A 23,112-nucleotide genomic window follows, 5' to 3' on the forward strand; every position below is an offset into this window, starting at 1 on the left:
TTTCTTAAAATTAAAGGTTAATTTCTACTTCTTCAAATTCTTGGCAAATTCATCTGCAATACTTCATTTTAGAGGGTAGAGAACAATGGCAAAAATGTTCCCCATCGAATTCCACTATGGTTCACTGAACACAAGAAATCGGTAAAATGACGATAACAACAATGTATGGGTACAAATACGGGTTTTCTTAAAATTAAAGGTTAATTTCTACTTCTTCAAATTATTGGCAAATTCATCTGCAATACTTCATTTTAGAGGGAAGAGACCAATGGAAAAAATATTCTCCATCGAATTTTACTATGGGTTACTGAACAAAAGAAATCGATAAATATGACATATAATTACAAAATAGGGGCACAAATACTGGTTTTCTTAAAATGCAATGTTAATTTGTACTTCTTCAAATTTTTGGCAAATTCATCTGCAATACTTCATTTTAGAGGGTAGAGACCAATGGAAAAAATATTCCCCACCAAATTTCACTATGGGTCTCTGAAAACAAGAAATCGATAAATATGACGTGTAACAACAATATATGGGTACAAATACTGGTTTTCTTAAAATTAAAGGTTAATTTCTACTTCTTCAAATTCTTGGCAAATTCATCTGCAATACTTCATTTTAGAGGGTAGAGACCAAGGAAAAAAATATTCTGCAATAAATTTCACCAGGGGTCTCCTTTCATAAGATATCGGTATATATAATATATATGGACGGAAAATCGTTAACACAATTGGTATATGAGAAAAACTTCTTAGATATTTGTTTTTTCGAATAGGACCCAAATTCCCTTACGAATTTATACTTTAGTGGAGGGGTGCCAATGGAAAAAATGTTTTCCATGAAATTCCGCCAAGGGTCTGTGAACAAAAGAAATCAGTATATATGGTATATATTGATAAATCATCTATTAAAATACAGGTTTTGTTAAAAATGTAGGCTGAATTTGTATTTTTTCAAATTTTTGGCAAATTTACCTGCAATACTTCAATTTAGAGGGTAGAGGCCAATGGAAAAAATATTCCCCAGTAAATTTTACTAGGGGTCGCCTCTCACAAGCCATCGGTATATATAATATATATGTATCGAATATCGTTAACAATATTGGTATATGAGAAAAACTTCTTAGAAATTTGTTTTTTTGAATAGGACCCAAATTTTCTAACAAATTTATACTTTTTTGAAGGAGTGTCAATGGATAAATTGTCCCCATGAAATTCCACCAGGGGTCCGTGAACAAAAGAAATCGGTATATTTAGTATATATTGATAAAATATCCTTTAAAATACAGGTTTTGTTAAAAATGTAGGTTGAATTTGTAGTTCTTCAATTTTTTGGCAAATTCACCTGCAATACTTCATTTTAGAGGGTAGAGGCCAATGGAAAAAATATTCCCCAGTAAATTTTACTAGGGGTCGCCTCTCACAAGCCATCGGTATATATAATATATATGTATCGAATATCGTTAACAATATTGGTGTATGAAAGAAAATCTTCTTTGATGTTCAATTTCTCCAAAAAGGACCCAAATTCCCTAACGAATTTATACTTTAGTGGAAGGGTGCCAATGGAAAAATTGTTCCCCATTAAATTCCACCAGGGGTCTGTGAACAAAAGAAATCGGTATATGTAGTATATATTGATAAAATATCCTTTAAAATACAGGTTTTGTTAAAAATGTAGGCTAAATTTGTATTTCTTTAAATTTTTGGTAAATTCACCTGTAATCCCTCATTTTAGAGGGTAGTGGCCAATGGAAAAAATATTCCCCACCAAATTTCACTAGGGGTCACCTTTCACAAGCAATCGGTATATATAATATATATGGACTGAAAATCGTTAACAATATTGGTATATGAGAAAAACTTCTTAGATATTTGTCTTTTCGAATCGGACCCAAATTCCCTAACAAATTTATACTTTAGTTAGAGTGTGTCAATGGAAAAAATGTTCCCTATTAAATTCTAACAGGGGTCAGTGAACAAAAGAAACCGGTATATATACTATGTATTGATAAAATATCCGTTAAAATACAGGTTTTGTTAAAAATGTAGGCTGAATTTGTGTTTCCTTAAAATTTTGGCGGATTCACCCCCAAAACGTAATTTTGGAGCATGGTGGCCAATGGATAAAATATTCCCCACCAAATTTCACTAGGGGTCACCTCGCACAATCCATCGGTATATATAATGTATATAGACAGAAAATCTTTAACAATATTGGTATATGAAAGAAAATCTTCTTAGATATTTGTTTTTTCGAATAGGACCCAAATTCCCTAAAGAATTTATACTTTAGTGGAAGAGTGCCAATGGAAAAATTGTTCCCCATAAAATTCCACTAGGGGTCTGTGAACAAAAGAAATCGGTATATATAGTATATATTGATAAAATATCCGTTAAAATACAGGTTTTTTTAAAAAATGTAGGTTGAATTTGTATTTCTTCAATTTTTTGGCAAATTCATCTGTATTACTTCATTTAAGAGGGTAGAGGCCAATGGAAAAAATATTCCCCACCAAATTTCACCTCTCACAAGCCATCGGTATATATAAGGTATATAGACAGAAAATCTTTAACAATATTGGTATATGAAAAAAGAAAACTTCTTAGAAGTTCAGTTTTTCGAATAGGGCCCAAATTCACACCCGAATCTACACTTTAGTTAGGGGGTGTCAATGGAAAAATTGTTCCCCATAAAATTCCACTAGGGGTCTGTGAACAAAAAAATCGGTATATATAGTATATATTCATAAAAAATCCGTTCAAATACTGATTTTGTTGAAAATGTAGGCTAAATTTGTATTTCTCTAAATTTTTGGCAAATTCACTTGCAATACTTCATTTTAGAGGGTAGAAACCAATGGAAAAAATATTCCCCAGTAAATTTCACTAGGGGTCGCCTCTCACAAGCTATCGGTATGTATATAGTATATACACAGAAAATCTTTAAAAATAATGGTATTTTTTTATATACTTCTTAGATGTTTAGTTTTTAGAATAGGACCCAAATTCACCAACAAATCTATATTTTAGTAAGGGGGTATCGATGGAAAAGATGTTCGCAATTAAATTCCACCAGGGGTCTGTGAACAAAAGAAATCGGTATATATAGTATATATTGATAAAATATCCTTTAAAATACAGGTTTTGTTAAAAATGTAGGCTGAATTTGTATTTCTTCAATTTTTTGGCAAATTCACCTGCAATACCTCATTTTTGAGCATGGTGGCTAATGGAAAAATTATTCCCCAACAAATTTCACTAGGGTTCACTTCTCACAAGAAATCGGTATATATAATGTTTATAGACAGAAATCTATATCAATATTGGCATATGAAAAAAAACAACTTCTTAGATCTTTAGTTTTTCGAATAGGGCCCAAATTCACACCCGAATCTACACTTTAGTTAGGGGGTGTCAATGGAAAAAATATTCCCCATTAAATTCCACTAGGGGTCAGTGAACAAAAAAATCGGTATATATAGTATATATTGATAAAACATCCGTCCAAATACTGGTTTTGTTAAAAATGTAGTCTGAATTTGTACTTCTTCAAATAATTGGCGGATTCACCCCCAATACCTCATTTTTGAGCATGATGGCCAATGGGAAAAATATTCCCCAGTAAATTTCACTAGGGGTTACTTTCCACAAGATATCGGTATATATAATATATATAGACTGAATATGGTTAACAATATTGGTATATGAGAAAAACTTATTAGATATTTGTTTTTTCGAAAAGGACCCGAATTCCCTAACGAATTTATACTTTAGTGGAAGGGTGCCAATGGAAAAATAGTTCCCCATAAAATTCCACCAGGGGTCTGTGAACAAAAGAAATCGGTATATATAGTATATATTGATAAACATCCAAATACTGGTTTTGTTAAAAATGTTGGCTAAATTCGTATTTCTTCAAATTATTGGCGGATTTACCCCCAATAACTCATTTTTGAGCATGATGGCCAATGGAAAAAATATTCCTCACCAAATTTCACTAGGGGTCACCTCTCTTAAGCCATCGGTATATATAATATATATGGACTGCAGATCGTAAACAATATTGGTATATGAAAGAAAATCTTCTTTGATATTTGCTTTTTAGAATAGGACCCAAATTCGCTGCCAAATCTGTACATAAGTGAGGGGATGTCAATGGAACAAATGTTCCCCATTAAACTCCACCAGGGGTCAGTGAACAAAAGAAATCGGTATATATAGTATATATTCATAAAATATCTGTTCAAATACAGGTTTTGTTAAAAATGTAGGCTAAATTTGTATTTCTTTAAATTTTTGGCGAATTCATCTGCAATACTTCATTTTAGAGGGTAGAAACCAATGGAAAAAATATTTCCCAGTAAATTTCACTAGGCGTCTCTTCTCACAAGATATCGGTGTATATAAAATATATGGACTGAAAATCGATATCAATATTGGTATATGAAAAAAAAACTTTTTAGATATTTGTTTTTCGAGTAGAACCCGAATTCACCCCCATATCTATACTTTAGTGGAAGGGTGGGAATAGAAAAATTGTTCCCCATAAAATTCCACTAGGGGTCTGTGAACAAAAGAAATCGGTATATATAGTATATATTGATAAAATATCCTTTAAAATACAGGTTTTGTTAAAAATGTAGGCTGAATTTGTATTTCTTCAATTTTTTGGCGGATTAACCCCCAATACCTCATTTTAGAGCATGGTGGCCAATGGAAAAAATATTCGCCACCAAATTTCACTAGGGGTCACCTCGCACAATCCATCGGCATATATAATATATATAGACTGAATATCGTTAACAATATTGGTATATGAGAAAAACTTATTAGATATTTGTTTTTTCGAATAGGACCCGAATTCCCTAACGAATTTATACTTTAGTGGAAGGGTGCCAATGGGAAAAATGTTCCCCATTAAATTCCACCAGGGGTCTGTGAACAAAAGAAAACGGTATACATTGTATATATTGATAAAATATCCGTTCAAATACAGTTTTTTTTTTAAATGTAGGCTAAATTTGTATTTCCTTAAAATTTTGGCGGATTCACCCCCAAAACGTCATTTTGGAGCATGGTGGCCAATGGATAAAATATTCCCCACCAAATTTCACTAGGGGTCACCTCGCACAATCCATCGGTATGTATAAAGTATATAGACAGAAAATCGTTAACAATATTGGTATATGAAAGAAAATCTTCTTAGATTTTTGCTTTTTAGAATAGGACCCGAATTCACACCCGAATCTACACTTTAGTTAGGGGGTGTCAATGGAAAAATTGTTCCCCATAAAATTCTACTAGGGGTCTCTGAACAAAAGAAATCGGTATATATAGTATATATTGATAAAATATCCTTTAAAATACAGGTTTTGTTAAAAATGTAGGCTGAATTTGTATTTCTCTAAATTTTTGGCAAATTTACCTGCAATACTTCATTTTAGGGGGTAGAGGCCAGTGAAAAAAATATTCCGCAGTAAATTTCACTAGGGGTCAACTCTCACAAGCCATCGGTATATATAATATATATGTACCGAAAATCGTTAACAATATTGGTATATGAAAGAAAATCTTCTTAGATATTTGTCTTTTCGAATAGGACCCAAATTCCTTAACGAATTTATACATTAGTGGAAGGGTGTCAATGAAAAAATTGTTCCCCATTAAATTCTACTAGGGGTCTCTGACCAAATGAAACCGGTATATATAGTATATATTGATAAAATATCCTTTAAAATACAGGTTTTGTTAAAAATGGAGGCTGATTTGTATTTCTTCAATTTTTTTGCAAATTTACCTACAATACCTCATTTTTGAGCATGATGACCAATGGGAAAAATATTCCCCAGTAAATTTCACTAGGGGTTACTTTCCACAAGATATCGGTATATATAATATATATAGACTGAATATCGTTAACAATATTGGTATATGAGAAAAACTTATTAGATATTTGTTTTTTCGAAAAGGACCCGAATTCCCTAACGAATTTATACTTTAGTGGAAGGGTGCCAATGGAAAAATTGTTCCCCATAAAATTCCACCAGGGGTCTGTGAACAAAAGAAATCGGTATATATAGTATATATTGATAAAATATCCTTTAAAATACAGGTTTTGTTAAAAATGTAGGTTGAATTTGTAGTTCTTCAATTCTTTGGCAAATTCACCTGCAATACTTCATTTTAGAGCATGGTGGCCAATGGAAAAATTATTCCCCGCCAAATTTCACTATGGGTCACCGACAACAAGAAATCTGTATATATAATGTAAAAGGTAAAAAAATCGGTTCTATTAGTGTAAAATGGCAAAATAGAGGTTGAGTTCATATTTTCTTTTCGAATTGATGCCAAAATCTCCCATAAATCTCCATTTTAGGGAGGGGATATCCAGGGCAAAAATATTCTCCAGAAAATTTGACTATGGGTCACTAACTATAAAAAATACATAGATATTGCTAATATAGGAAGGAAATCAATACCAAACGTGGCTAGTGGAAAAATTGATTTAAATTTAATCATTTTCGAATGAGAGTCAAAATTACCCTCAAAGCCTCATTTTTGGGAGAGAGTGTCAATGGAGAAGTTATTCTAGAGAAAATTTCACTATATGTCATCGACCATAAGAAATCTGTAGATATAATTTATATAGCTTAAAATCGGTTCCAATTCTAAAAACACAATAATATTTTTCGTATTTTTAGACGTTTCTTGCAGAGATGCCAAATTTTCCCAAAAACTTCATTTTACGACGATGTTGCCAGTGGAAGAAATATTCTATAACAGATTTTAGTATGTGTCGCCGAATACAGGAAATTTGGAATTGTAATATTTACCACCCAAAAATAGGTTACAATTTGGGTATCGGCTATAATTTTGGAAGTCAATAATATTTTGGTCTTTTTTGGACGTTTTTCGAATGCATATTGCCACATAAAGCTTCATTTCAGGACTATGTTGCCAATTAAAGAAGTATTCTATAACATGTCGCTGAATACAGGCAATCTGAAATTTTAAGATTTACCCCCAAAAATATGTTACAATTGTGGTATCGGTTATAATTTTGGAAGTCAATAATATTTTTTGTCCTTTTTGGACATTTTTGGATTAGATGCAAAATTTTCCCACGGAACTTCATTTTACGACAATATTGCCAATGAAAGAAGTGTTCGATAACGGATTTTAAGATGTGCCGTCGAATACAGGAAATCTGAAGTTGTATTATTTACTCCCCAAAAATAGGTTACAATTTGGGTATATTTAAAATATTAACAATATTTATGGGTATTTTTTGGACATTTTTCGAATGGATGCCTATTTTTCCCACAAGAATGTATTTTAGAAAGATCTTGTCAATGGAAAAAATATTCTAGATAAGATTTCACTATGGGTCATCAAACACAAGAAATTTGTTAATGTTATATTTATAAGCCTAATATCGAGATCAATAGGAGTATATGGAGAATTTTAGTGTTTTTGGTTATTTTTTTTTCTTTTGATATTTTCGTATTTAAGACCAATTCTCAAAAAACAAAATTATTTGGTGATATTGGAAACAAGGAAACAAATATTCTACATTAAATTCCACTGTGGACCGAGCATAATAAACCAATATATAATATACATACATTTACCAGTTATCGGTAAGAAATTTGGTTATATATTACAAATCACATTTTTTGGGTCTTTTTAAATGCATATTTCGAAAAGAGCATAGTTATCTCTTTAGACTTTGTTTTTGTGGAAATATTCTACACTGATTTTCAAACTGGGGTCTCCGAACAAGGAAACCCGGTCTGTTCATTCTTAATCTGAAAAAAAGGGTTAAATTTTGGGTGTGTGGCAAAATTAACCGATTTTTGGGATTTTTTGTATTTATGTGAAAAAGTGCCCAAATCTTCCATAATACTTTATTTTAAAAGGTTGGTATCAATGAAGAAAATGTTATACGCTAAATTTCATTGTAAGACATCAAACAAGATGTATCTGTAGCTGGACTATATATCTGATATATATCGGTTTTAAATTGAGCGTATTATAAAATCAATCGAATTTTTTGGGATTTTTTATCTTTTTGGCAATAAGAGCCGGATTCTCATAAAAGGCTCTGTTTTTGTGGGTTGGTGTAAATGCCGAACAAGAGAATCGGTCGGTTAAATATTTATCTGGTAAAAATGCTTTCAAATTGGGTGTTTTGTAAAATTCACATTTTTTGGAAATTTTCCAAAAAGTGCCCAATTATCCCATATTACTTTGTTTTAGAGGAGGAGTATAAAAGGAACAAAAATTCTACACGAAATTCCAATATGTGTCACCGAACAAGATAAATCTCTAGCTACAATATATATCTGACATATATCGATCTTAAATTGATCATATTGTAAAATAAACAGAATTTTTGGGAATATTTGTATTTTTGAGAGAACGCATCCGATTCTCTTATAAATCTTGATTTTTGTAGGTTGGTGTAAATAGGAAAAATTTTCTGTACTAAATTCCATAATGGGTTGCCGAACAAGAAAAATCTGTAGCAGCAATATATAACTGTCATATATCGATCTTAAATTGATCATATTGTAACATAAACTGAATTTTTGGGAATATTTGCATTTTTGGGAGCAAGCGCCCAATTCTCTTATAAATCTTGATTTTTGTAGGTTCGTGTAAATAGGAAAAAGTTTCTATACTAAATTCCATAATGGGTTGGGGAACAAGAAAAATCTGTACCTGCAATATATAACTGCCGTACATTGGCTTGAATTTGGGTATATTTTAAAATCAGCAAAATTTTTTGGGAATTTTTATATTTTTGGAAATAAGCGACCAATTCTCATATAAGGCTCTGTTTTTGTGGGTTGATGTGAATGGCGAAAATACTCTACACTAAATTCCACAATGGGTCGTCGAACAAGGGAAATCGATCGGTGAAATATTTCTTTGGTAAAAATGCGTTCAAAGTTGGGTGTTTTATAAAATTCACCTTTTTTGGGAATTTTCCAATTGGTGCCCAATTCTCCCATATAACTTTGTTTTTGAGGAGAGGTGTAAAAGAGAAAAATATCCTTCACTAAATTTCACTATGAGTCACCGAACCAGGTATATTTGTAGCTGCAATATATAACTGACATATGTCGGTCTTAAATTGAGAATATTGTAACATAAACAGAATTTTTGGGAATATTTGTATTTTTGGGAGAACGCGTCCAATTCTCTTATAAATCTTGATTTTTGTGGGTTGGTGTAAATAGAAAAAAGTTTCTGTACTAAATTCCATAATGGGTTGCCGAACAAGAAAAATCAGTAGCTGCAATATATAACTGCTACATATCGGCTTGAATTTGGGTATATTTTAAATTAGCAAATTTTTTTGTGAATTTTTATATTTTTGGGAATAAGCGACCAATTCTCATATAAGGATCTGTTTTTGTGGGTCGGTGTAAATGGCGAAGATATTCTGCACTAAATTCCACTATGGGTCGTCGAACAAGGGAAATCAATCGGTTAAATATTTCTCTGGTAAAAATTCGTTCAAAATTGGGTGTTTCGTAAAATTTAAATTTTTTGGGAATATTCAATGTTATGTCCAGTTCTCCCATACTACTTTTTTTTGAGTAGGAGTGTAAAGGGAAAAAATATTCTTGACTAAATTTCACTATGGGTCACCGAACAAGATAAATCTGTAGCTGCAATATATAACTGCCATATATCGATCTTAAATTGATCATATTGTAACATAAACTGAATTTTTGGGAATATTTGTATTTTTGGGAGAACGCATCCGATTCTCTTATAAATCTTGATTTTTGTAGGTTGGTGTAAATAGGAAAAAGTTTCTGTACTAAATTCCATAATGGGTTGCCGAACAAGAAAAATCTGTAGCTACAATATATAACTGCTATATATCGGTTTGAATTTGGGTATATTTTAAAATCAGAAAAATTTTTTGTGTATTTTTATATTTTTGGGAATAAGCGACCAATTCTCATATAAGGCTCTGTTTTTGTGGATCGGTGTAAATGGCGAAGATATTCTACACTAAATTCCACAATGGGTCGTCGAACAAGGGAAATCAATCGGTTTAATATTTCTCTGGTAAAAGTTGGTTCTCAAAGTTGGGTGTTTTGTAAAATTCACCTTTTTTGGGAATATTCAAAGTAGTGCCCAATTCTACCATATAACTTTGTTTTTGAGGGTAAGCGTAAAAGGAGAAAATATTCTACACGAAATTCCAGTATGGGTCACCGAACAAGATAAATCTGTAGCTGCACTATATATCCGACATATATCGGTCTTAAATTGAGCATATTGTAACATAAACAGAATTTTTGGGAATATTTGTATTTTTGAGAGAACGCATCCGATGCTCTTATAAATCTTGATTCTTGTAGGAAAAAGTTTCTGTACTAAATTCCATAATGGGTTGCCGAACAAGAAAAATCTGTAGCTGCAATATATAATTGCCATATATCGGCTTGAATTTTGGGTATATTTTAAAATCAGCAAAATTTTTTGGTAATTTTTATATTTTTGGGAATAAGCGACCAATTCTCATATAAGGCTCTGTTTTTGTGGATTGGTGTAAATGGCGAAAATTGTCTACACTAAATTCCGTACTGGGCTGCCGAACAAGGAAAATCGATCGGTTAGGTATTTATCTGTTAAAAATGCGTTCCAAGTTGGGTGTACTGTAAAGTTGACATTTTCTTTTTTTTTTTTGGGAATTTTCAAAGTGATGTCCCGTTCTCCCATAATACTTTGTTTTTGAGGAGAAGTGTAAAAGGAAAAAATATTCTTCACTAAATTTCACTATGAGTCTACGACGGTTTAAATTTGTGTATATTGTAGAATTAGCAGATTTTTGGGGAATTTTTATATTTTTGAAAATAAGCGCCAAATTCTCCCATAACGCTTTGTTTTCGTGGGTTGATATAAACGGCGAAAATATTCTACACTAAATTCCATTATGGGTCGCCGAACAAAAGAAATCGCTAGGTTCATTATTTATCTGGTAAAAATGCGTTAAAATGTAGGATATTAAGAAGTTTACATTTTTTTTTTGGGTATTATCTTCAATATTCCAGTTGTTCCATATTTCTTAATTTTTAAAGGTGGGTGTAAAAGAAAAAAATGTTCTACACTAAACTCCGATATGGGTCACCCGATAAAGAAAATCTGTGGGTACATTATTTAGCCGACAAATTTTGAAAAAATTTTGGGTGTTTCATAAAATTTTTCAATTTTTCGGGGAATTTTAGGTATTTTTGTAAATCGTCACATAAAGCATTGTTTTCGGGGGTGAGTGTAAAGGGAGAACATTATTCTGCTCTAAATTTAAATGTGAGTCAACGACAAAATCAAATTTTTTTAATGTCATTATTTATTTTTTTTTTTTTTAAATTCCAAAACTAATTTCAAAATCCATTTCTCTTTCATTGCAGCTCCAGCAAACGAAAGGCGGTGCCCCCTCAACCCAAAAGCAGGATTTAAGTTTTCTCAACGAAGCCTCCCCCATCTATGTGACCTCATTTAATAGTAATCATACGGCCTGCAACAGTACCACACTCACCACAGCCGGTGTTGCTGCCACATCGACGGGCACAGCTGGTCTGATTAGTGCCACGACAGTAACACCCACAGCCGTTGCATCGACCACAACAAATGCCACATTGTCCAAGCCGAAGACCGTACCAGCCAGTGGTGTAGCTTTGTCGACGGCCATTGCCGGTGTGGGAGCGGCAGCAACAGCTGTTAAGGCCGCCTCATTAGGGCCCATAACCGGAAACACCTCAATAGCGGCGGATAGAAATGCCAATAATTTTACTCAGGCTTTAGCTACAACAGCGACAACAACAACAACACCACAACCATCATCAATCACAGCAGCAGCAACAACAACACCAATATTGACAAATCACAATAGCATCTATCAGGCCACAGCCCTTAGCAAGCTACCCTCCTCCTTGCCGCACAAAAAATTGACCATTGCCCGAAGTCTCCAGCACCTGGAGGTCAAGGAAGAGGATGACGATGATGATGACTTGGCTGCATTAGGTGCCAATTTGTGTAACATTAATTTCATTAACTACAAGAATAAGCATGCCGAAATACCCACACCCACCAGCAGTAGTGCCCCGCTGAATATTCAACCATTTGTGGCAACAGCCCCTCATATTGTGGCCGGTGCCAGCTCCACGTTGGGCAGACGGAAATCTCAACCGAATAACACCACCATCAACAACTATCACCATCACCACCCACAGCAGCAGCATCCAGCCAATACAGTTACCGTTAGTGCCACCACAGTTGATGTTCATCGTTCGGCTCAGGGAGCAGCATCAACAGCGTATCACGATCACATACCACCGCCCTTGCAAATAGCCCCGGCCCATCACAAGGTGTATGTGGATGCCCAGACCTTAACCTCGCCCCGGTTGGCCAAGGAGGCACCAATTGGTTTGCCCGATATCAGCAAGACTGCAACCACAACAGCAGCAGCAACAACAACAGCTTCAGTAGCTGTTACAACAGCCACAAAGGCGGTACAAGCTTTAAATAACAACAATAATAATAACAATTTAAGATCCCTGGCAGCTTTATCATCATCAGCGGTGTCCAAAGCCAGTAGCAGCACCACCACCGCCACCAATACCAGCAACAACAATAACTCATCCCAACAACATTTACCATATTATAATGTTCATCATTTGGGCACTTTGCAACAGCTTTCCCAACCACTGACAGCAGCAACAGCAGCAGCTGCAACAACAATTCCCAGCATCAATGCACCCTGCTCCCAACAAGTCACCAGTAATAATAGCAGCATAGCTTCCAATTCCAACCAAACATCATCAATAATCAGCGCCACAGCATCAACGGCAACATCAGCAACAAAAGCCCTCAGTAGCAGCAGTAATCTTAGTAATAATTGTGATTTATATAATATATCAGCAACAACAAATAATCTTCAACAGCAACAACAACATCAGCATCAGCAGCAGCAACAACAACAACTACAACCACCGAGAAGAGAGGTAAGTTGTTGGAGCAAAACGTTAGAAGAAGAAAAAAAGGGGAAATTATTCAGGATTTCATAGTTAATTTACTCCCGGCAAAAATACAAAGCATACTTTTAGGGATCAGAAGATGATGTTAAGGAAAATATTCAAGACCTACATTTAAATATATTTTTGAGCAGTTTTTAGCGGTCCCACAAACTTCGTTTCTTTGGAGACCCCTAGTGAAGTTTCATTGGGAATATTTTCTTCTTTAACACCTGCCCTCTAAAATAATTATTTCGGGGAAAATTTGCCCTTCTTTGCAAAATAATGGCAATTTTTAGGACAAAAATGTCATTTTCACAATTTGAATGTTTTTATTTTATCGTTTTCCATTTGTTTGACAAATATCTCTTGTGTGGGGACCCATACTGAAATTTTATGGGGAATATTTTGTTCTTTATCACCCGCTCCCTAAAATAATTAATTTTGGAACTATTTACCCTTCTATTCTAAAACAACCAGAACTTTGGGCCAAAATTATATTTCCCACAAAGTTACCCCCTTTTTCTCTTTGTCTGACAAATATCTCTTGTGTAGGGACCCATAGTGAAATTTCATGGGGATTATTTTGTTCTTTATCACCTGCTCCATAAAATAATTAATTTAGGAACTATTTACCCTTCTATTCAAAAATAACCGGAATTTCGGGCAAAAATTATATTTCCCACAAGGTTACCCCATTTTTCTCTTTGTCCATTTGTCTGACAAGTAGCTCTTGTGTGGGGACCCATACTGAAATTTTGTGGGGAAAATTTTTTTCTTTATGACCTGCTCCCTAAAACAATTAATTTAGGAACTATTTACCCTTCTATTCAAAAATAACCAACATTTTGGGCTAAAATTATATTTCCCACAAAGTTACCCCCTTCTCTTTGTCCATTTGTCTGACAAGAAGCTCTTGTGTGGGGACCCGTAATGAAATTTTATGGGGAATATTTTTTTCTTTATGATCTCCTCCATAAATTATTTAATTAGGAACTATTTACCCTTCCATTCGAAAAACGTTAAAAAAATACTCAACATATTAATAATTTTTAAATATACCCCAATTTAACCCGATATTTCGCCTATAAATATATCAATTACAGATTTCTTGGGTTTGGCGACCCTTAGTGAAATTTTATACACAACATTTCTTCTCTTGGCAACATCTCCCAAAAATGAAGTTTTATGGGCAAAATTACGTCTATTCGAAAAACGTCCAAAAAATACCCAAAATATTATTAATTTTTAAATATATTCCAATTCTAGGCGATATTTGGCCTATAAACGTAACAATTACAGATATCCTGGATTTGGCGACCCCTAATGAAATTTTATACAGAACATTTCTTCTATTGGCAACATCTCCCAAAAATGAAGTTTTGTAGGCAAATTTTGGCCTAATTTCGAGAACGTCCAAAAAATTTCAAATCTTATTAATTTTTTCAATGTACCCCATTTCTGGTCGATATTTGGCCTATAAATATAGCAATTATTGATTTCTTGTGTTTGAGGACTCTAAATAAAATTACATGCAGAGCATATCTTCTATTGGCAACATCTCCAAAAAATGAAGTTTTATTGGCAAATTTGCGCCTATTCGAAAAAGGTCCAAAAAATACCCAAAATGTTATTAAATTTTAAATATATTCCAATTCTAGGCGATATTTGGCCTAAAAATATAGAAATTACAGATTTCTTGGGTTTGGCGACCCTTAGTAAAATTTTATACAGAACATTTCTTCTTTTGGCAACATCTCCCAAAAATGACATTTTATAGGCAAATTCGGTATAATTTCGAAAACGTCCAAAAAATACCCAAAAAATGATTATTTTTTAAATATATATTTCAATTCTAGCCGATATTTCGATTAAATATACGAATTACAGATTTCTTGGGTTTGACGACCCCTAGTGAAATTTTATAGAGAATATTTCTTCTATTGGCAACATCCCACAAAAATGACATTTTATGGGCAAATTTGCGCCTAATCGAAATACGTCCAAAATATACCCAAAATATTATTAATTTTTAAATATATTCCAATTCTAGGCGATATTTGGCCTATACTTATAGCATTTACAGATCTTTTGTGTTTGGCGACCCTAAGTGAAATTTTATACAGAATATTTCTTCTATTAGAAACATATCACAAAAATGAAGTTTTATGAGCAAATTTGGTATAAGTTCGAAAACGTTCAAAAAATGTCATTTCGAAAAACGTCCAAAAAATACGAAAAATATTATTAATTTTTAAATATATTCCAATTCTAGCCGACATTTGGCCTATAAACGTAACGATTACAGCTTTATTGGGTTTGGCGACCCCCAGTGAAATTTTGTATAGAACATATCTCCTATTGGTCACAAGTCCCAAAAATTTAGTCTTATGGGCAAATTTGCGTCTATTCGAAAAACGTCCAAAAAAATACGAAAAATATTATTAATTTTTAAATATACCCCAATTTTACCCGATTTTTCTCCTATAAATATAGTAATTACAGATTTCTTCTATTTAGCGACCCTAAGTGAAATTTTGTACAGAATATAACTCCTATTGGACATATCTCCCAAAAATGGAGTTTTATGCAAAAATTTGATATATATTCAAAAAACGGCCAAAACCAAATGAAAATATTATTTTCTTCCCATGTACCCCATTTCCGGTCGATATTTCGCCTATAAACGTAACAATTTCAGATTTCTTGGGTTTGGCGACCCCCAATAAAATTTTATAGAAAACATTTCTTCTATTGGAAACATCTCCCAAAAATTAAGTTTTATGGAAAAAATTGGCGTCTATTCGAAAAACGTTCAAAAAATACCCAATACCAATCCCTGGAACTTTCTCTTTTGGAGCTTTTCGATCCACATACCCTATTTTTTCTCAGTCCCCAAATTTTCCGACATCTAATTTTTAACTCGAATTCTAATATATATATATTTTTTAATTTTTTTCCTTTCCAGTTACTAACCGATGACGATGAGGATGAGACCGACGATATTTTACAATTGAATACAAATAGTTTATCAAATAATTTATCGCAATTAAACTATAGTCCAAATAGCAGCATATCAAGAGGTGGATTTGAATTATTATTAGGTGATCAATCGTTAAGACAGGATATAAGGTAAGTGAAAAATTCATTAAAATTTTTTAAATAAAGAAATTCGGAAATCTTCAGAATTCATAATTCTATGGAAAAGGTTTGCCAGAATTGACTCTCCGACTCTCGAAAATTTAAATGGTATTAAAAAGAATTCCCCCCAAAAAAAGACCCTCTCCCCCTCTTTTTCTTGAATTTTTTGTTAACCCAGGATGTCCTGGAAGTGCATGAGGGCTACTTGCATTTGTTATTAACTTCCAGGGAATTTTTTCTTATAAATATTTGTTTGTAGCAACAGAAAAGCGAGGGGAAGGGGGTCAATCGGATATGATATATGTGCGAGTGAGTCTGTGGGAATTGCAGTACAGCTAGCCAGCCAGCCAGCCAGCTATGGGAGATTGGTATCTGCAGCATATCTGGTGGCAATTCCAATGTTACTGCATGTCTTCTGGCTTATGTTGACAATGATGCTGTTACTTTACAACGGGATGTAATCTGTCACTTTTGTTTGTTGATATTTCAATTTTTCATTCGTGACATTTCTGCGCAAAGGGGGAGTTTTCATTCATTTGTGGAAAATTCATTACAAATGAGTGAAAATTCCTGTGGAGTTATTGTTTTTTCATTGCTACCTCTGCTGGTTTACACTTGAATATGGCTTATAACAACTGTCTATCCAGCAGCTGGTCGTGAGGAAGCTGTCGGGTTTTTTATTTTGTCGAATCTCTCTGAGACAAAGTGAAAATTGATGTCGGAAAGGAAAGAGAAAAAAAAAACAAACTTATGTATGCAGCAAAGGTGGGGGCGGGGAGGAGATAATAAAATATTAAAAAATGAAACTTTGTACCGGGGAATTTTCTTCATGCCATTGGGGTTTTTTATACAAATATGAGACTCTAACAGAATCATGATAAGCTTTTCATCAGATCTTCAATTAAAACTTAACTTCATTAAATTCTGCCAATTATTTCCAAAGTTATGGCCTCTAGAAAGTGATTACAGAAAAAATTGCAATTTACATAAATTTTGGGTACTCTCATAATTTGTGCCATATCTTGGGTATTTGAGGAGCTATAGGAACATAATTAATAGATTTCGAAGTCAGAGCTTTCCTCTTTCAAAATCCCCTTGATGCATAAAAATCACTTGTGTGGTCCACATGATATGTCAAGTAGAAGGGTACTACTAAAGAAATAACATGAAATCGAAAATCATAACTTTGTGCCAATTTTTTCCATAACTCGGGTATTTTTTCAGTTAAGTCTTCAGGATTTTTACTAATTTTAAAGCCATTGGCTTCTCCTTTCAGTTTCTGGCTATTTCAGTTAGATATATTGATTAATTAATAAATTATAGCCACCCGAAAACGTATACGCGAAATTTCCGCAAAGTGGAACATTTTTCGTTACTCTTAGATTTTTTCCTATATCTCGGGTATTTGAGCAGCTGCATTAATAGAATTATAGGCGTTAATAGTAGAGACATTCCCCATTCTAAATCTTCTTAAATATTGATTATTTAATAAGTTATAGCCTCCCGAAAATGTATACGTAAAATTTCCGAAAATTAAAAAAAAATTGGGTTTGATTAGATTTTTTCCTATATCTCGGGTATTAGAGCAGCTAAGGAAACACAATTTACACGATTGTCAAGTCAGAGCCTTCCTCTTTCAAAATCCCTTCATTCATAAGAATCACGTGAGTGGTCCACATGATATGTCCAGTAGAAGAGAACTACTGAAGAAATAAAACGAAATCGAAAAAAATAACCTTGTGTAAATTTTCCCCATATCTCGGATATTATCTCAGTTAAGTTTTTAGGATTTTTACTATTTTTAAAGCCATTTGCTTCTCCTTTCAGTTTCTAGCTACTTCAGTTAGATATATAGATTACTCAATAAGTTATAGCCTCCCGAAAACGTATACGCAAAATTTCCGAAAAGTGGAAAATTTTGGGCATTGTTAGATTTTTTCCCATATCTCGGGTATTTGAGCAGCCATAGGAACAAAATTAATACGATTTTCACGTCAGAGCCTTCTTTTCTCAAAATAACCTTGATGCATAAAAATCACTTGCTTGGTCCACATGATATGTTAATAGTTAAGAATTTGAAATTGTTGAGAATGAAAAAGTCCATGACGTTTTCTTTCATAATCAATCTATTTTAGTGAGAAATTTTGATTATTTCAAAAGTTATGGCCCATGGAAAATGGTTACGCAAAATAGTAGTAAAAAATATAAATTTTAGGTACTCTTAGAATTTTGGCCATATTTTGGGTATTTGAGCAGCTACATCATTGAAGCTTATAGCAAATTTTAGGTCAGATCAATTCCTTTAAAAATCAAGAAATTTGATTGAAATCTATTAAGGTTTTGAAATTATATTCAGAAAAATCGTACAGAAAATTTAACATGAATAAAAAAATTTTATGCTCGGTAAATATTGGATTGTATCTCAGATATTTCACCAAGTAGCAAATTACGACTGTTGAGAATTTTAAAACTTAACTCTTCTACTTTCAACATCAATTTATTTTATTGAGAAATATTCATTATTTGAAAAGTTATGGCCCTTAAAAAATGATTACGCAAAAAAATATAAAGATAGGATATTTTAGGTACTCTTGAAATTTTTTCCATATCTAGAGTATTTGAGCAGCTACATCAGCAAAGATTACATCAAATTATAGGGCAGGTATTTTCCTTTTAAAATCAGGATATTTGATTAAAATCCATTAAGATTTTGAAATTATATGACATTCAGACAAATCCTACTGAAATATTTCCATGAAATTAAAAATTTGATACCCAATATATATTGGGCGATATCTCGAGCATTTCACCAGTTAGGAAATTAAGATTGTTTAGAATTTGGAAGCTCACACTCATGTCTTTCAAAATCAATTTATTTTGGTTAGACATTTTGATTATTTCAAAAGTTATGCACCCTGGAAAATGATTACGCAAAAAAGTTAAGAGACAAGAAATTTTAGGTACTCCTCAAATTTTTCCCATATCTTGGGTATTTGTGAAACTACATCATTGAAGCTTATGGCAATCTTTAGGTCAGATATTTCTCTCTTAAGTCAGAATATTTCAAAAAATCTATTTAGTTTTTTGAATTATATGCCCTTAACAAAAATTCTACTGAAATATTTCCATAAAATTAAAAAATTTAAAACTCGATAAATATGTGGCTAAGACTCAGGTATTTCTTCAGTTGAGAAATTAATAATGTTAAGAATATTAAAACTTGTGTCCTCTACTTTTAAAATCTCTTTATTTCAGTTAAATATCTTGGTTATTTCAAAATTTATGGCCCCTAGAATGCTATTACTCAAGAAAACCAAAAACATGAAATTTTTGGGTACTCTTAGAATCGTTCCCATATCTAGGTCATTTAAGCAGCTACATCAATGATATCTATAGGATTTTAAGCCCAATTGTTTTCCTCTTCAATTCGTGTCGCGTCATTTTAATCCATGAAGATTTGTAAATTATATAGGTCAGAGAAAACTGTTACTGAAATATTTAAGTGAAATTATATATTTGACAATTTCTATATTATCGGGTGTATCTCGGGTATTTTGTCAGTTAAGAAAATAAGACTGTTGAGAATTAGAAAACGCACGCCCTCTTCTTTAAAAATCAATTTATTTTTTTAGAAATGTTGATTATTTCTAAAGTTATGGCTCCTAGAATATTATTACGCAAAAAATCGAAAACAAGACATTTTTGGGTACTCTTAGAATATTTCCCATATCTGAAGTATTTTAGTAGCTACATGGTTGAGACTTATTGGATTTAGAGGTCACGGACCCCTATTTTAAATCATGAAATCTCATCAAAAACGATTGATCTGTACAAATTATATGGCCCATAGAAATCGTAGAATCGTTGCTAGAAAACTTGAAAATCTACGTTGTCTTGTAATGTGCACAATATCTCGGCTATTTGAGCAGCTATATCGTTAGTCTTTTTTCCAAGATTAAGGGAACGATATAGGGCTTCTCAAATCGGATGACTTTATTGATATTCACGGAGACGTAGAGATTTTATGAGCCTTTGAATATCATTACTCTAAAAATTATGCCAAAAGCATAATTCACACTGTGTGTAACTTTTTTCCTATAACTCGGGTATTTGATAAGTAAAGCCACAAAAATTTGTATTTATTTAAAAATGAGATATTCTTCTTTACAAATCTTTTGATTTCTTTACAAACTTTTAATAACTTCCGAAGTTATGGTCTCTGCAAAGTTATTGCGGAAAAAATGCATGAAATTGAAATATTTGCGTATCTGTGTAGTTTTTGCAATAACTCGGGAACTTGTGCAGTTATGTGAATAATACTTATGGGATATTAAGAGGAGGTGTTTCCCTTTTAAAATCATGTAATATTATGGAAATATATCAAGGGGTTGCAGTTATATGGCCTCCCAGATGTTGTTACTGGGAAAATGAATTTGCATAAATCTCAGGTAATTAGGAAGTTATGTTTACAAAATTTTTAATTAAATCGAAGAACTACAAATGTCTTCTATCAAAAAACATAAAGTTTTTTTGAAATTTATGGACTGGATAAGAAGTTATGGCCTTCAGAACTTGGTTACTGAAAAGGGCAATTTAACAGAGCCGTAAGGGTACTTCAACATAAACTAAAAGCTCACAAAAATAATTCTGTAAATTATTTCCTTCGTAATCTCGGTCCTTCGGAAAACAATGAATTTAATATCTGGAGAGCAACCAAATATCTAAAAAGACCAAAGAAAAGGAATGTTGCCATTAAAACGTCATCAGGAGTTTGGTGCCGAACAGACAAAAGTAAAGTCGATGCTTTCAAAATACTTCTAGAGGATACATTTACACCATTTTCTTTTTGTGACAAGTTACAAGAGAATAAGGTCTTGGACTTTCTTGATGTTCCCTGTCAGATGTATCGTCCGATCAAAGCTTTCACTGTAAATGAAGTGGCAAACGAGCTAAAGAAACTGAATGCTAAGAAATCTCCTGGTTACGACCTCATTGACGGGAAAGTGCTGAAATCTTTACCAAGGAAAGCTATTATTTTCCTTACACTTTTGTATAACTCAGCGTTGCGTCTAACCTATATACCTATTCAGTGGAAATTGGCCAAAATTATTATGATTTTAAAGCCTAACAAGCCCGAAAATTCCATAAGCTCCTACAGGCCCATAAGTTTGCTCCCAATAATATCAAAAGTGTTTGAGAGGCTTCTTCAAAAGCGATTATTGCCCTTTTTGTGTGATCTCAATATAATTCCTGACCATCAGTTCGGATTCCGACAAGGACATAGTACTTCTGAGCAATGCCATAGAGTGGTTCAAACAATAAGAAATTGCTTGGAGAATAAGCAATACTGCTCGTCCATTTTCCTTGATGTTAAACAAGCATTTGATAAGGTCTGGCACAATGGATTGTTGTTTAAATTAAAGTCTTTATTGCCCACCCCTTTTTACCTGCTGATGAAATCGTACCTCAGTGAAAGACGATTTTTCGTTAATATTAATGATGAACAATCAGATATAGGTTGTATAAACTCTGGAGTTCCCCAAGGCAGTGTTTTGGGGCCAATTTTATATACGATATTTACATATGATCTTCCCACTGATGACAAAATAACAGTAGCCACATATGCAGATGACACAGCGGTGTTAGCTGTAAATAAGTCCTCTGTTGATGCCTCAGAAATACTTCAAGAACATTTAAACCTCATTGAAAAATGGCTCATGAAATGGAACATAAAAGTAAATGCTGACAAATCAACCCATGTAACTTTTAGCCTTAATAGGGGTGACTGCCCAGAAGTATATTTAAATGGTGAAGTTATACCATCATCTAATTACGTAAAATACTTAGGCTTAAACATTGATAGACGGTTAACTTGGAAGAAACATATACAATTGAAGAGGCAACAGCTTGAAAAACAAACAAAACGGATGTTTTGGCTCTTGGGCTCAAGATCACAAATGACATTAGAAAATAAACTTCTGCTATATAAAACTATGCTAAAACCAATCTGGACATTTGGAATTGAGCTTTGGGGTACATCAAGCAACTCCAATATTGAGGTTTTGCAGAGGTATCAATCAAAAACATTGAGACTGATCACAAATGCGCCCTGGTATATGAGCAACAAAAATATTCATAAGGACCTTAAAGTAGAAATTGTTCGCGACGAAATAAGGAAGTATAGCACAAACTACCTCAACAGACTTAGTAGTCACTCAAATATTCTAGCCATAACTCTTCTTGATGAGACAAATGAATTAAAACGACTGAAAAGACTTAATGTCCTTGACTTGCCATTCTTAACATGATTAAATTGTATATTAGTTAAGTAGAAAAAGTCATTCTTTTGAAATATTGTATTTGTGTGTTAAGTTTAATGGAGCTTAACCGATAATGTGATGGTTTTTGATGATAGTTAACTTATTTGCTTATTATTTTTGTATTGTAAATAGATCGCAAATAAAGACACAATTATAAAAAAAAAAAAAGATTGTGATATCTTAAAATTGTTCCCATATCTCGGAAATTTTGAGGGCTACGTGAGAAAAAAATTAGTGAACATAACTTGAGATATTGCTCTTTCAAAATCATGTAATGTCTTGAAAATCCAAGGTTTAGTTTTATATATATGGCCTTCTGAAAATTGTAATCCTGTGTTGTAAAAGTCAATTCGGCAAAATTTTGTTAATTTTCCAATTTTTCCCATATCTCGGGAATTTTAATGGCTATGTGAGAAAAAATTGCAATAACATAAGTTGAGATATTGTTCTTTCAAAATCATGTTATGTTTTGGAAATCCAAGGCTTAGTTTTATGTATATGGCCTTTTGAAAATTGTAATCAATTCAACAAAGTTCATGTAACCAAAGGCTGTCGCCTAAAAATAGACTTTAATTTATGAAATACTATTTTAATGCACTTTTAAATCTT

At 32.8% G+C, this 23,112-nt stretch overlaps 1 protein-coding gene across 1 annotated transcript in view; it reads left to right on the forward strand.

Moving 5' to 3' along the window:
- Positions 1-23,112, forward strand: part of LOC101892292 (uncharacterized) — a 304,676-nt gene that overhangs the window by 162,491 nt on the left and 119,073 nt on the right. The window contains exons 5-6 of the mRNA XM_059118748.1: positions 11,441-13,033; positions 16,011-16,174. Of these exons, the coding sequence (XP_058974731.1) occupies positions 11,441-13,033; positions 16,011-16,174 (1,757 nt within the window). The remainder of the gene's footprint in view (positions 1-11,440; positions 13,034-16,010; positions 16,175-23,112) is intronic.

Source organism: Musca domestica, unplaced genomic scaffold (assembly GCF_030504385.1).
Source record: "Musca domestica strain aabys unplaced genomic scaffold, Musca_domestica.polishedcontigs.V.1.1 13, whole genome shotgun sequence".
Classification (NCBI taxonomy): Eukaryota; Metazoa; Arthropoda; class Insecta; order Diptera; family Muscidae; genus Musca; species Musca domestica.